Source organism: Diprion similis, chromosome 12, assembly GCF_021155765.1.
Source record: "Diprion similis isolate iyDipSimi1 chromosome 12, iyDipSimi1.1, whole genome shotgun sequence".
In the NCBI taxonomy this organism is placed as follows: Eukaryota; Metazoa; Arthropoda; class Insecta; order Hymenoptera; family Diprionidae; genus Diprion; species Diprion similis.
Window position 1 is genome coordinate 17,228,218 of NC_060116.1, and position 16,023 is coordinate 17,244,240.

The window sequence follows — 16,023 nt, forward strand, 5'->3', positions numbered from 1 at the left end:
CCGAAAATGAGCAAAAAAGTAAGGCCTACCCCTTTGGATTTTTGGCGAAAATTTCGACGATTTTGGAGAGTGCTGCAATTGACTTTTGCATGACCTATCCTGACGTAATTTTGCGAGAGGAATCGAATGAGCGCAGTCCCAATACGCTGCGAGCGATATCTGAAAAGTTACGGCCGAAAAACTAATGATTTCCTTCGTCATTTCTTTGCTGCTGGTCCGACGCTCCATTTGATGTGTTTTCTGAGTTCCTGGGGGTCGAATTACTCTAGAGATGGTCATACAAATCGATTCCGAAACGAGAAATTTTCGGCTCCGAAAATGAGCAACAAAGTAAGGCCTTATTCGTCTAGATACATCTTTAGTCAACGCGGAAATTGATCCGATGCAAAATATACATGCTGATAGCGTCGCAGAATTCTCATTCAACCATTTTCCGAAAGTCGCACAAATGTGAAAGATTCAGGTATTCTTTCGTTTTTCTCATAACAGAACTGATGACAAAGTTTTTTTTTCTCCTACATCTTTTTTATTTCCATAAAATATATTCAGACCTTGCAGGTGGCGGAATCATGGCACAAATCAAACTCTCATTCCATTGACTCTCATCCTGTCATTTTCAAATTTCGCATCTCTAGACGTGACAAAACTGATTCTGCTTCTAAAACTACGTTGAAATTGTACGTATACTGATACACGATTAATCCGATTTGATTGCAAAGAAATGTTGTACTGTTATAGAGGTATGGACGATAATACGAATAGGAAAAGAAAGTACGCGTTTCATGTTTTTTTTCAATAATACACAATTTTATTTTTTGTAGAATCGAGAAAATAATGAGAACAAAACGATGCATCGTGAATAGTTACAATTAATATGTACAATAATAATAATGATAATAATAATAATAATAATAATAATAATAATAATTTTAATAATAATAGCAATAATGACGATAATGATGATGATAATAATAATAAACTAATAATCATAATAATAATTTTCTTTTTTGTGGTTTCGTTTCTCTATTTTTCTTACCTCATTAGTTAATAATGATTATAATAATATTAATAATATTTCATACAGCCAACTGTATGAATTTTTTTCTTTCTATCAATCGTTAACAGCTGTTGTTGGTTCGACTGATTATCGTTCAATCGAATATCATTCATAGATAGTATTCATACATCGAATATTAATTTTATAAATAATTGGTACCTTGGCGTATGTAGTTTTGAATCTGAGGCGTACTCCATATTATTAACACACCTATATTATATGTATAATATAATGTTTTTCACCTTCGCTCATATAATATTACACAATAACGTAATTTTCACCTCTTAAATAGTAGAATTACAATGTTTTATCTTTACAAACGTGGATATTATTATTATCATTATATTTTTCTCTTCAAATTTCATTCGTTTTATTAATTTTAAAAATTTTCATCCTCATTTTCTCTTTTTGTTCAATTTTCACTAAGCATTCTCTACTATTGATTAAATGCTCTTAGTGGCTCAGAAGCCGGTGATGTTCGATTATCTATACTTCTAATTTTTACTTATTCTGCCTGTTATAACGGCATTTCCCCTTCACCGTTCTTCGCCATAGTACGGACATTAACTGTTTCATCCCCTAGGTGTCCCTCTTACCTCTGCCCATATCTTTTCATTATATATACTTTAATTACACAGTTTTGTTCCCACGACGTAGATGCACATACGCTGTTCGCCGATTTCGAAGCTTTTATTCAGTGGCATGGCTCAACAACAACCGAGCAAAGGACCGCTCTTTACTCTGAAGGAGTATCACCATTTTGCCTGTGACATTGGGTAATTGACGTGAAACAACAACAGAATCGGTTTTCAAGTGGACTCAACATTCGAATTACTAGGTTGCAATCAATGTCGCAACAGGATGAAAATTAATTTCCGTATACCGAGCGAAAGCTTTTTCTAGAAATTTTTGTTCTGCAATTGCTTCGAAATCTACTTCACCGTAATTCATCCATCGTCATGATAAATAATACCGGGCGACACTGTGAGGGCTGAAACATTTACTCCTATTATTCATTCTTTCATATTACATCATATTCATTCATTTTACAGTATGTATACACATATACATTCACATATACAGTATGTATATATATATATGCATACACTACTTATCTAACAGTGAAAGCAGCAAATTGTTTCGAGGAAAATGAAACGTAAACGGTGAAAGATAAGTAATCGTGATAAATAAATGAAAAACTAGACCAAAAAAAAACAGAACCTTACCAAGCGGTGGAAACCATAACGATTCTAAGATCATACTAACATTCTTTCTCTTCTTTTTTTAAATAATTTTCAAGTATCGCGTTATTGATATTTCTTTCATCTTTCTTCGCAGCTTTATTATAGTGCAATGAGGTCACATTTCAACCGTCGATTACGTTATGCACTTTTATAATCGTCTGTTGTGAAACGGATCAAAGGTTTGTGTGCACGCAGAATAATATACTCAAGTTTAAAATTCAAATAAATCAATCGTACACTTATATAATTCAAGTGATGTGATTCCCTTTTTTTTGAGTTGCCAATACCAAAAATTTATAATCAGATGTTAAGGTTTACGTCAAAAAAAGTAATGAAAAGAACAGATGCAATTTTCTCGGAGCTGCGTGTTGCATATTTCGCATAATTGACAATTACATAATATGAGCTGAGACCTTATTACACTTTACACGCGTTACATTTACATCGACCTGCATCAACTAAGTTAATGCTTTTTTTTTAGTACGAGTAGTAGTAGTAGTAGTAGTAGTAGGTAGTAGTAGTAGTAGTAGTCGTAGTAGTGGTAGTAGTAGTAGGAGTAGTAGCAGTAGTAATAGTAGTAGTAGTAATAGTAGTAGTAGGTTTTTCGTTTTTTTTCCGCATTTTTCCTTTTGTTTAAATTCATTTTTATACTTAGTTTTCATTAATTCTGGTTCTGATAATCTAATAGACATCTAAAAATAACACCCATTTTTCATTATCATTAATGTTATAATTATTTCATATTTGTATTTCATAGTTTTTTTTAATTAATTTATTTATTTATTTTTTTGTTTTCATTTTCGTTTCATTAATTTTTTTGTGTTTTTTTTCTCCGGTTTTCCGTTTTCCTTTCTATTACCAATGAAATATTACTTAGAATTCCTTAAATATTAAACTGGGCCGCGTTGCTCGTGAAGATCCAGGTGCCAAAACTTGTCTCTAGATTACACGTTAAATGGACCGATTATTATCAATAATTCTGAAACTTTTATTCATTTACTTCTTTACTTTTCGTTAGTACAATTCTTGTACCTATCCCTACGTCATATCTGTTGTTTGTTGTTGCTGGATTATATCCAATTTGATATATCTTATAATAATTGTTATACAATATATTTCAACCATTCGATTTTTGTGAATAAATTATTTAGATTGTTAATCGACAATTGTTTGACACGTCGATCCTTTGCAGTAACCAATATTGCGTACTCTGATTACACCTTATTTATTATACTAACGGCTGGAGTTTGACGTTTCCATTTGTTTTCGTATGTTTGTAAGACTTTTTTTTTATTTTTTATTATTGTTATCAATGTTTCTTTTCCTTTCGTTCTACGCACCAGCACTGTATAAAATCATACGTTTTTGGTGTCGTGTAACTTGTACGGTTGTACTCGCCGCCAATCGTTCGTAAATTCGCTCTGCTCTCTTATACTTTCACGTATTTTTTGTACCCGTGCACCTACACGTCGTTTAAGCAACTTCCAGAAGAGTTTAATTTTAGTATCACATTTTCGGGGGAGCAGACTGGCCTGAGATCTTTTAAACAATTTCACATTATTCATACCGAGAACAGTGATTACATACTGGTCACCAAAGAAACTCAATTCTCATTTGAATCCACGTAATCTTTTTTGAGATGCCAGTTACTTCGTCGTTTTCCTATCCTCTCCCCCCCCCCCCTCGTCCTTCCCCCTTTCCCTACATCTTCTTCTTCCCCTTGGTGAGCAGTAATTTACTGTAATTCTACATTTATAGATTATACAAGTATGACATAAATGTGATTCGTTTAACAGTAAATATTTGATTCTCCATCACAGTTACTGCAAGGAAATTACATTACTTTGTACTTAGTCCTGTGATGTAATCTCTTATTTAATTATTAGCATAGGTAGGCATGGCGTGGTCTCTTAAACAAAGACTTTTTATAATACATTTATAATTACATACATTATATATGTATAGTTACGCCAGGCGAATGCGCTCCCCTAATAGTACACACATCTCTCGCTACTACAGTAATATTGGTATTAATGTGTATTCGAAACAAAAAGATATACACCGACGAATGGACCAAAAAACTGATAAGGTGCATCTGTATTATAGGTAATTATTCGTTTAGACATTTATTATTATTTGTTTATTTATCATACTACTTATTATTTTTACTCTAATATTATTATTCTTTTTCCCTTCCGTCTGTCGTGATTTCATTCAATTATATATTCATTTCATGTGTATTATTTTTTTTTCAACTTTTTTTGGATTTTCTTCGTAGCTTTTTTCTATGATTGGGTTGTATTTTCCTCCGTTCACTTCTATTTTTCAATTCTATTCTTTTTGTGGATTGCGTCTACATATATGTTGTGTGTTTGCGTCTGTGTTTGTGTATTAGTGTGATGTTGATTTACTTTTCCTTGATTTTATCGTTAATTCATGGTAGACTCAACGATATTTATGGTTTTCTATAATGCGCCTTCACAGTTGCTTCTATACAGAATTTATGGAACCGTATTATCAGACGGAGCATTTTTAAAATGAGCACTTATGTATAAGGTATCTGTCCAATCTGCTCTGCATCGCAATAGTATTATTATATATTTATAATTCTTTCATTTTTGTTATATTTCACTTGTGATATTCTTCTTTTCTTTGTGAAATTCAGAATTTGATGAGATTCGACAGCCCTAATAAGAAAACGGAATTAAAAGAAACCTGATTATTCGCACCATAGACCCATGCTCGTGAATAAAATGACACCCCGATATTGTGACGAGTTGCAACTTCTGTAAATAAAAATTCCGCGTCCCGATATAACTTGCTGTAACCAGTATGACTGCCCTAACAGTAGGTTTCTGTCATAAACTCATTATTCATACGACAATTTGAATCGGTATAGAAGATATCCCGCGATATTGCAGGTGGAAATTTTTTTCTTATAAATTGCACTCGCTTGGTCGTTGAGAGTGGAACTAATTGTAAGGAAAAACGTTGTTCATTTAGAATATCATTAAAAAAAAGCGAAAAATTCTAATAAGTGAAGTGAAATGACTGTGGAGTAGAATATTTTTTCCTTAACAAACTGTTACTTGTCAAACTTCGAAAGTCTTCGAAACCGGCACTCTGGCAGGCTGACAATATATCAATCTAAAATAACCCAACAGTCCGTTACTTACGTAAGAATTGCAAATAAACATCTGTATTGCACAAATTTTTTTTCACTTTTTTTTTCTTCTATTTTTACCGGAATTATTTAAAAAAAAAAGTCATTGGTGCCAGAATTCGTATGTTAAGCTTTAATTTGCATCTTATATTATTTGATGCTAGACTCCACTTGGCTCTGGTTAATGGATGCATATATTTAATTCTTTTTTATTTGTCATTTTTGCTATGGTTTTATTTTTTTTTTTTGCGCTTTTCTATTTCGCTCATTTACCCCACCTCTTTATATTTTTCAGATATACCATGAAATTGATCTTTATAACGTCAAAGTCCTTTATTTCTACTTTTCTCTGACAAATACGCCTGAAATTTTTAGATCCGAATTTCCGCGATTTCTCGATAAATTTCGAACCAGTTTAAAGTATGAGTAAAAAATCAAAACAAATGTTACTATCGGAAGTTATATATCTTGGGATAAAACGTATCAAATTACACTGATTACCTGACGTTGGAAAATATTTACGGCAGATACGCGCCGACGATTGAAAAGCGATAGAAAAAAAAATTGCCGATACTAGCAAATTATGTTTATGTTTTCTACCGTTCATGCTGTATCCGAGAAAAAATGAAGGGAAGTAATTTCATTGAAAATATTATACGTTTACAAGGCTTGATGTCTGCGGATGAATCGCATACGGAAATTCATCATTGGAATGAGACCAGATTAAGTAAAAATTCTTCAATATCACGAATATTGCGTGGATATGCTTAGGCGGCAGGTAAGTTGATTAGGGTTGTCGCCTCATAATACTGCCAATCCGATATTCATTGCGATTTTGTTAAATCTATTTTGGATCGGGACTTGTGAGATTTGAGTAATCCCGCGGAATAAAAATGATTTAAAACCAACGTAAGTTCAAATTTCGTGTGTACCTCCCTGTCTTCCATATTTTTCAATCCAACTCTCTGTTCCTTCAGTCGCACATCTCTTTAGCCTATCGCATGCTAAGGAATATAATTACGCTCTTTTAAATTATATAAACAAAGAGAAGAAATTGTCCGCTGAAATACTTTGTTATATATTTCGTTATTCGAAATGTGTATATGTATATAATATATATGCCTCGATTGGATCAATTTCTAAAATTAATCTTATGCGATTATAATCGCTCATTAGAAAGAAAAAAAATAAAATAAAATAAAACACAAAATCAAAACAACGTAATAATCTCGCGAATTCGGTAATATATAAATTAGAATGATTATTCTCATTTTCTTTTTGTTTGTTTAAAGTAAAATACTTCGAGCAAGACTTAGACATTATAAAAATGTTTAACAATATGAGGTATTCGCAGTAATGACGAGAACGATTTTATAATGCGATAATGGCGGTGATAATGATAAATAATTGCGATAGCAAATATCGCAATAATATGAAAATGATGTGAATGGGAATAATAATAACAGCGACAATAACATCTCGTTATAATCGTTTCTTGCAAGACTCGTTAATAATTATTTTCATTACATTTTTTTATTCTTGTCCGAGTACGTAATAATTTAGTCAATCGACAATCGACAATGGAGTTCAAAGATGATCAGAAGAAACGAATATAGGAAGAAAAATGAATAACTCAACTCATTCCCTATTTTTTTACTTTTTAATTTCCGACCCTACTCACCAAGTCACATTAGTCACTTAGTGGGTCAAATTTGTTAACCGTATCTTTTTCTTTCTCTATGGTTCTCTTTCTATCTCTCAAACCATTCGATCGATCAACCAATCAATCAATCTCTCTTTGTCTAACTCCCTCTTTATCTCCACCTTTCTTCCATTGTGAAATATTTCACCACATCGATAAAAATATGTACAATAATTTTATACATTGGCATATCTATTGACAATACTTTACACATCATTTCTGCCAGAGGTTACCAATGCATACATTTTTTTCTTCTCATTTCCTTCTTTTCATTCCTATCTTGTCTGTATTTCTCATATTTAAAAATTTTTAGTTCAATTTTCATTTTCATTTTTTTAATTAAAATTTTTTGTTTCGTTTTCGTCGCAACATGATTTGCGGCTTCTTTCATTCGCACTTCGTTCTTTTATTCATGGCGTACTTCTCACTCTGTCTCTTCCTCGTCTTCTGATTCTATTCTTTTCCCCCTCCTTCTTCTTTTTCTTCTTCTTCTTAACCACATCCTTAGACTTATCCTTATCCTTATCCTTATCCTTATCCTTATCCTTATCCTTATCCTTATCCTTATCCTTATGCCTATGCCTATGCCTATCCTTATCCGGCCCATTTCCATTCTCTTGTCATCACTATTTTTTCTTCTTCTTCATTTTACAGCTCTCCCTCCGACATCCCTCTCGCAGACACTTTAATTTCAACTCCAACTTTTCTGTAGCTTGTCCCCTGACAGAGGTTTAACTTACATAAGGTACTGATTCTTGATTCACATGTCCTATATGAAATGGTGGGCTACTGAACAGTCGTGATATTGTGGTGATTTTGGTGGTGAGGTGGGTTCGTCTTGTCACACCTCACGATCCGCATAGTGGGAGCTTTTTTCATCATTTAACCGTCATTTAATTCTTGAAGAAGTTTGGACGCCTTTCTTTTGATTATAACGTGTTTCGCTTTTCCGTTTCAGCGTTATCCAATTCCATTTTTCCAACTTTTACTGTTTAGCTATCATTCCTACCATTGAGAATATGGCATTTATAGATTATCCGTTCCTCTAAACTTCTTAGCTCTTCGGCATTATCTGTTCATCTCATTTACCGTTCAACACGTCTTATAGTATTTCTCTTTCCTTGAATTCGCGGCTCCCTCGTGCAATGTACATTTTATTAACTTCCTATTCGTTCAATGCGGTTCTTTTTCAAAAGCTCCCTTCCTATGCCCGCCACCTCCGAAAATCTTTATCTGCAACGCCAGAACAAATACATTTACTACGGTTAAAATAGCGGAAAATACAATGCTAATGTTAACGCTGTAGAATCTAATGTGACTTAAAATACTCTTCAATTTATCCAAGTGAATTGAATTAAAAAATTTGGAAATAAATTCTCTCCCGTAAACTAAATACACATAATTTGTCAAACACGGTCCTATATAAAGAGGATTCACAACCCTGGATAAAGCTTCCTCCATTGCCTCTCAATATATTGCAATAAAAACAATGAAATATCTGGTTCTTTACGAATCGATTCCTTGCGCGTCCCGGCTATATTCGTGGTTTGATTTTCTAATTTTTTAGGGGGAGGGTGATTCACCTGTCATATAGGAAACCACGCGTCGACCCAGGAAACGGAGTTACAGAAGCGATAGGAAATTGCGAAGGGTCAAACCGAACAGTACAGAAGCCCCGTTTACGGAGCCCCATTACTGCAGAAGGCGGCATGCGTGCTTCTGGAAAACTCACCTAGAGATTGTCCATCATTTCAGAGAGGGTCAGCCTCGAGGTTGACATGGCGACGCCGCTGTCGCTGCTGCTCTGGACGCTGCTGTGGTCATCTGTGTCCGACTGGTTGCTCGTGTAGCCGATCACGTCGACCTCAACCTCGTCTGAAACATAAAGAATATCAAACGTCGGATGATTGAATCGGGTAAAAGTGCGGCGTAACTGCTTGCGAATGCAACACCATTTAACGTGAAATTGGTTTTTTTCTTTTCAGGAATGTTATTTACCCAACTACTGAAATTACCAAAGTTTATTCTACGACAGCGGTGAACGTCAAACTTTTTGCAAATGTGTACATGGAGATTTGGCAAAGAGTGCCAAAGCCGAGCTATAAGTATAAACCGTCGAAGACAAGTAAACAGGCGTAACAATTTTGCGAGAAAGAGATAGACGAGTGTCCTAGAGTTTTATGCATAGTCGATACAAACGATCGCTGCATGTCTATTCGCATTCCTTTGGGACTTCCCCGCGCTACAGTTTTACGTAGGTTTCATAACAGTTCATATAAATATACGGGTCGAGTGTACAACAATACACACAGCACAAGTTGTAAAGAGACGAAGTCTGTAAGTGAAGCAAAGCAGGACTGGCTGCGAAATGAAAAGAGTTTGCGGAAGCGGTGCCCGTGTGACGCAGAAACCTTCGCGGAGAATGGCACATGCGGAAATGCGCAGAAATATAAGGAACTGCATCAGCTCTCTCCGTGGTTGGCCGGAAATTGCTTTCGTGAAAAGGACACTGCGCGCCTCGAGCTTCCCTCCCTCAATCTCCAGGACAAAATCAGATTTATATTTGCGTACGAGAGGCGAACGGAGCTAGGAGAGGGGATTTTCGGGAATTTACTTCCGGCCGAAATTTCTTTCCCCTATAAATCTAGGCTCTCTCTATCTTTCGCTTCGTCTATGACTCCACCGTTCCTGTCGCTTTCTTCCACTTTATTTTTCACATATATGTAGTTATAGGCTTACCGCGCCAGATACGCGTAGGTATATATATATAACTTATCGGGAAAATTTCATCCCCGGAAATATACCATACCGTGACGGTTTATTATCTTATTTTTGCCGAATGTCGCACGTCTAAGCGTCGACGGAAACTTTCCTCGGCGTCTCTTCGTTACCATCGACGATTCTTGCGGTGTGCGTTCGTCCTTTCTTCCATTGGCCTTTTCGCATGCATAAATTATATCGCAAAGAATTTTATCACAATGGCGAATAAGAATATTTCATCGTTCCTACATAACAAGCCCCATGTTTTTCTTTTCCGTTTCTGCTCCTTTTACGGTCTTTGTATCTTCAATTTGTCTTTATTACGGAAAAACGTCAAGTTCTCTTCTCGTAGGGATACATTGGGAAAATCATAAATCAGTGCCGATAGTTTTACTATCAAACGTCAAGCCATTTCTCGAAAAATCCCACTCATTCAACGGTGGCTAGCGTTCACTCCAGATCATAATGTTATAAATACAGCGATTTATTACCCGATGTATGAATGTAATATTTTTTGCAGACAGCGTTCAGGGATCAAGACCTTTTCAAATTTTCCACTTGCCGTTTACCATTTGTTGGCTTTATATGTAAAGCATACTATACACGAAAGGTACGTGGAGTTTCCCGTTAATTAATCAACTTCTGGTTCGACGGGGCGTAGGATCGGGGGATTTGAGGCTTACAATTCTTCGGGTTGAAGGAGTGGTCGTGGTACTCGTCGTTCTTTTTTTTTTTTTTTTTTTGTATTTTTTATTTTGTTTAATCTCGAGGAGAAGGAGAAGAAAGTCTTGCAACGATAGAGTGGACCAAAACTTCCATCTTTCTTCGAAAGTTGTACAGAAATACATATGTATATAAAATACGTGTATAATAAACGGGGAAGGGAGAAGAGAGACCGAAAGACTTCAGAGCAGAGGTTTTATACTTGCGTAACGAACTTCTCTCTTTCTCGTCGACCGACCTTTTCAACCGCTGTGGCGTCCGCGCCGCCAATTCTCTAAGCGGTTCAGTTGTTTGTTCGTTTTAACAAGTTGCTGCCAATGGATTACGCAAATTTTTTAATTATGTAAACTCGGTAGCTACCGCGGACGGGGAATTTTGCGGCATTACGTCCTATACAGCTACGAAACAGGCGAGATATTCTACGTATTTTTTCCTCATCTTCAAGCTACAGGGCAAGGAGCTGAGCTTTACTTAAAATACGACCATTGTCCGCCCGAACTCCGAAAAAAAAAAATATATATATATATATATGTGATAATGATGATGGCGACGATGATTAGAAAAATGCTGAGAAAGAGGCGAGCTGAAATTGTCGGTCCGCAAGCGCGGTGAGTGCCGTGGAGAATTCACAATGCGTGGGTAAGAAAACATCGTTTGAGCAGGGAAATGCTATACCAACAGTTACTACGTTAGTCGCGGAATGAAACAAATAGGTAACTGTGTCACGGGCTAAAAATAATAAAATTTCTGTACACGTTAAAAATATTCTGGCATCGGGCTGTGGTTACTGCTGCTGCTGCTGCTGCCGCTGCTGCAAGCCTGGCAGCGATCGTCAAAACGTGACAGGTAACTGTACGGAAATTAAGGCGAAAAACGTCTCCGCACTTAGGAGAAACTTTGATTCTGTAATAAGGACGTAACGTAACGTCTATGTCTGCAGATCGTATTCGAAGAAGTTCATTCACGAATAAAAGAAAATTGGACACGATGCACTGACAAAGTGTATACGATTTAGTAAAACGGGACATAAGAATTGTGGACTGATGTAAATGCACAAATGAAATTAAAGTTGATATGTACAGGGGTCTGAACTGTACAATATATATATAAAGCACAGCTAATTGTTAGCTTGAAGTAATGATCGGACACTAAAGAGTGATCCAATAACGCTCAACGCACATTTTCACCAACCCTCGAGTCCCGAGTATCTCAAAGTTTGATCGTACAAACGTTGCCGTTCCTGCAGCAGTTAGAAGCCCGGGGGTCGAGACTTCGCAACTTAATCATCGCGTCGGAAAATAATTATCCTCTCATCCGGGTGAATCTGAGCTAACTTTGAACGGTTGCCTTCCCCTGATCTTTCCCTTGGATTCAAGTCAGAGGTCACGACGCGAACGCTTTTGAGGTAAGGTGAATCCGATGCCAGCGTACCTTGCATGCAAATATATCCCAGAGAATCTTAACCGCACCTCGATCCGTGAAAAAGCCAGATTACAGGCGTTTCGTACGAGCCAAAATCACCCGACCTCGCGTCGCATACCCGCGAATTATTCTCACGGAGGCGTATTTACGATCTCTGCGTGGTCTTGTAATGGCGGGTCTTGTAATGTACGTAGGTAGATGTACGCTGTGCAGAGAGGCATGCTGTAGGTACATATGTGGGCTGTTACGCCGTGCTTGGCGATCGGCTAGACGCGCGAAATTGTTCTCTCAGCATGACCGGTCGAAACTGCTGCTGCGCTTGTACCAGCATTCGTCAATGTCTCCGGCTCTGCGCGATTTTCCCCTAATTGCGCAAACCTATAGTTTGTTTCAATGCGCTACGCTGACTGCGGAGTGCAAGCTTAAATTACTCGACCTCGCGAAATGGCTATCAACTTCACCGGACGTCAGCGGTTCTCCGGTAGGTGCCTCTGCCTTGGGAATTCCTGTCTCTGTATTCGAATTTCGTTACTGCAAATTCGAACGTCAACAGTAGGAATGATGGATGCGAAACTCTACGGAACGAGGACAAAACGCAAAAAGTAGAGCGGTTGGAGTGATCAAAGTATTTTGAAGGACTTCAGGAAAATAATCATGTAAACTTCATGCAAGGATTTCATCCGCATAACGCATGATACGGTAATGTTCATTAATGGGTGTTCATTAGTGTCATTCGTGTCTAATGTTCATTAGTGGCTTGTACTAATTTATTGGAATCAAAACTAGTACAAGCTTACTTTCTATAGAAATTTTATGTGTCTATGATCAACGTATCGTTGGTTTCTCCTGTCACTTGACTCGCTAATCATTGGCACATAAAATTTGCTTAGGAAGGAGACTCGTTCCAGTTTTGATTGAAAGAGAAAAAAAAAATAGTGAGCCAATGGTAACCTCTTAATGAATATCAATTTACATATAAGAACGAACTCTTACCGGCTGGTAATTCCACAAACAATAGTTCAGGCTCGCTCTATGGTGTATATTCATTTATTCAGAGCGTCAATTTCTTTAACGGAGCATGACAGATCTCGCATAGTTCCCTGGATTTCCGTTTAGGTATCCTGCCGATTCTAGGGAAATGATACATGTCGTCTGCATTTAGAGAGCGAACAGAGTGAAGTTGGTCTGTAGCAAACGGGTCGGCGACTCGAGGCATCACGGATAGTCGGTTTCCATTCTCTGTTCTCTCGGAGTTTGTTGACACTGATGAAATTACGAGGAGAGGCTTCCTGTCGTTAGGTCATCCGAACTTCTACCGAGAGGTGAGAATCGATTCATCCTAAGCCTGGTTTCTCCATCACCACACCTCTGTCGTTTCCGTTCCATTCGTTTGCTATCCTCTGCCGAGAACTCGACGCTATACCCTCAGTCGTCAGCCTCCTCGCGGGAGTTTGGTAATTACCGACCATCGATCATGAACTTGACCCGGAAGAAAGTTGCGAAGCGTCAACGAGTGTCTCCGTTCTTCTCTCAGTCTTATTGTTAGCAAACTGCCGAGAAGGAGAAAGAAAACGCGAACAACCGAGCCGGGATGCCATGCCGCGCAAGAACGCCTCACGACGAGCAAAGTTCAAGGTATGTGCAAATCGATCCATCCGTACGCGTACGAGAAGCAAGCGAATGAATATCGTATAAGCTGACAGGTGTGAGGTGGTTCTCGGGCCAAGACACGGTTGACGAAACCCTCTTCAGAATTAATAACGTTCAATATAAAATGACCTGCGTCACTAGCAGTGCGGTGTTCGCTTTGACGTGGAACAAACAACGTTGCTGATCGCTAAAACGAGAAGATGAATAAATAGACGGATAAATGGCAAAGAAGCTATTCTTACACCAAAAGTGACGAGATGAAAAGGGCAGGGGGGAGGAGGAGCGAAAGTGGCGCTGAAATGAGAAGAACCATACGTGTTTGAGATGATCTCGGATCCACGCTTTCGTCGCTCATCCACTTTACGCTCTCGTTGAAGTTCCCAGTTTAATCCAAGAAATACCTTGTAGCCGATGGTTCGGTGAGGTGATTCAGCCAGATATTGCACAAGTTTTATGTCAACGAGGTACCGACGCATTAATCAACCTTCCCCCTTCGCCCTTCCACGAGTTAGTGCATTCTATTACAGCCCAGCCGTTCGAGTTTATTCGCGAACGACAGTTTGTTTTCGTATCCCGGGATAATTGCTGTCACGTCGGTATACCTACCACTCGCTGCTGCACCTTGGCTTGGTTTGGCTTAGTATGACGAGGCGAGGCGAGGCAAGCCTCACCTCGACTCGCTCAACTCTCTGTTGTAGCTCGCAAGCAAAGGAGGAGATTGATAGTTTCACTCCAGCTCGAACAATAAAAACTAAATCCTTCGCAAACGGCTCAGCGTACTGCACAAGCCCAAGTAGAGAAAGAAGATGCGGAATAGAGGGGCAGGGGGGGGGAGGGGGTTAGACGTAGACAGCTGCAGTATCTAACCACAATAAGCGCAATGATCGTCCAGCCGAGGAGAAAAGGCAGCTTGGAATGTACCCACATACGCGTCCTACATGAGTTACCGTCCCGCCGTTCGACGGGCAAGCTCACATAAACGCAGACGCAGAGAGAGAGGAGATGTATAGGGAAATAGTAGCCGGGTCGTCCCAAGTATTAACCCTCTTCCTCTTCCTGTTCCTCTTCCTTCCGCCATACTCGGCGAGTACTTAGGCGTAAAGCGACACAGGGTCGCGAGGGCGTGTGTAATTTAAATCAAATGCGGCCTCGTTTACATGCAAATTTAGGTTTGGGGTCGCGGGCTGGTCTCGTCGTTCAGAATTGGCCGCTCGCCCGGCTGGTAACAATAATTAAGTATCAGTAAAAGATAAAGGGCTTAACGGCGGCGTTTTCCAGACCACGTCGCTTTCCCTCCCTGCTCTTGTTTCCTTTGTTTACTCCTGTATGTCAGAAATCGTTCCCACCCCGTCGCCTTTGCATCGCTTCATCTCCTTCCGCCCTTCATCCCGACGCGGACGCCCCTCGGCGAACGAAAGAAGGAAGAAAGGAAGGAAGGAAGGAGGGAGGGAGGGAGGAAAGCCGGAGGGCGACACCTGCCGATCCTAATCGTTGTTTATCTTCTCTTTAAGCGGTGTGGGTTTCTGTCGTGAAAACGTATGCGGTCGTTTTATGGTTGGTGAAAGCGGGGCGCCCCTGACGCCGGCCAAGCAAACCGTCGAGAGGTGAGGGAGGGGTCAGTTCAGGACTGGCGCCGGGCCAATCGCAAGAATAACTCGCCGAGGAGAGCGCACCTATTGCGATATACTGACTCTCGTTGGTAGGTACCTACGTGTTTACGCCACAGCGTGTGAGAAGATCACGTAAAGATTCGCGGCTGCACCCTCAGTGCCTTTGGTTTTTACGATTTTTAGTTTCTTTTTTTTTCCTAGTCTTTCTTCCATTTTTTGCTCTTGCACCTTGCGTGTCGGGGAAAAAGAGATCGAGAGAGGAAGAGGAAGAAGAAGAGCGGTGAGAAATTCGCGTGACTATAACCCAAAAGCAATGCGTCAGGAAAGTTACACCTGAACAAGAACGAAGGAGCGAGGAGAATGGAAGATGGAGGGCAGCATATTTCACGTTGTTAAGTCGAGAGAGAGAGATTGGTGGCGGTAGTTTCCCAGGGCATAACACGGGAAGCTCGCAACTAGGTACTACCTACCTACCTACCTACCTCTGCACCGCACCAACTGCTGAATAATTATTCACGTGATGCGCTAAAAGGTAATCTGGGTGATCGCGATTAGCTTGATGAACGACTTGAACGTCGGCGAGAAATCGAGGGAGAGAGAGAGAGGAATTGTAGACCACAGAAGCGCCCAGAGACCGGGGCTGCACTGTAGTAAAGCAACGTCTAACTTTAGTTGTGGCTAATACGTGTATC

The 16,023-nt window shown here is 38.9% G+C and overlaps 1 protein-coding gene across 1 annotated transcript in view; it reads right to left on the reverse strand.

Moving 5' to 3' along the window:
• Positions 1–767: 767 nt before the first annotated feature.
• Positions 768–16,023, reverse strand: part of LOC124413243 (max dimerization protein 1-like) — a 121,925-nt gene continuing 106,669 nt past the window's right edge. Inside the window, exons 6-7 of the mRNA XM_046893701.1 lie at positions 8,899–9,041; positions 768–8,399 (exon numbers count right to left, since the gene is read on the reverse strand). Of these exons, the coding sequence (XP_046749657.1) occupies positions 8,899–9,041 (143 nt within the window). The 3' untranslated portion in view covers positions 768–8,399. The remainder of the gene's footprint in view (positions 8,400–8,898; positions 9,042–16,023) is intronic.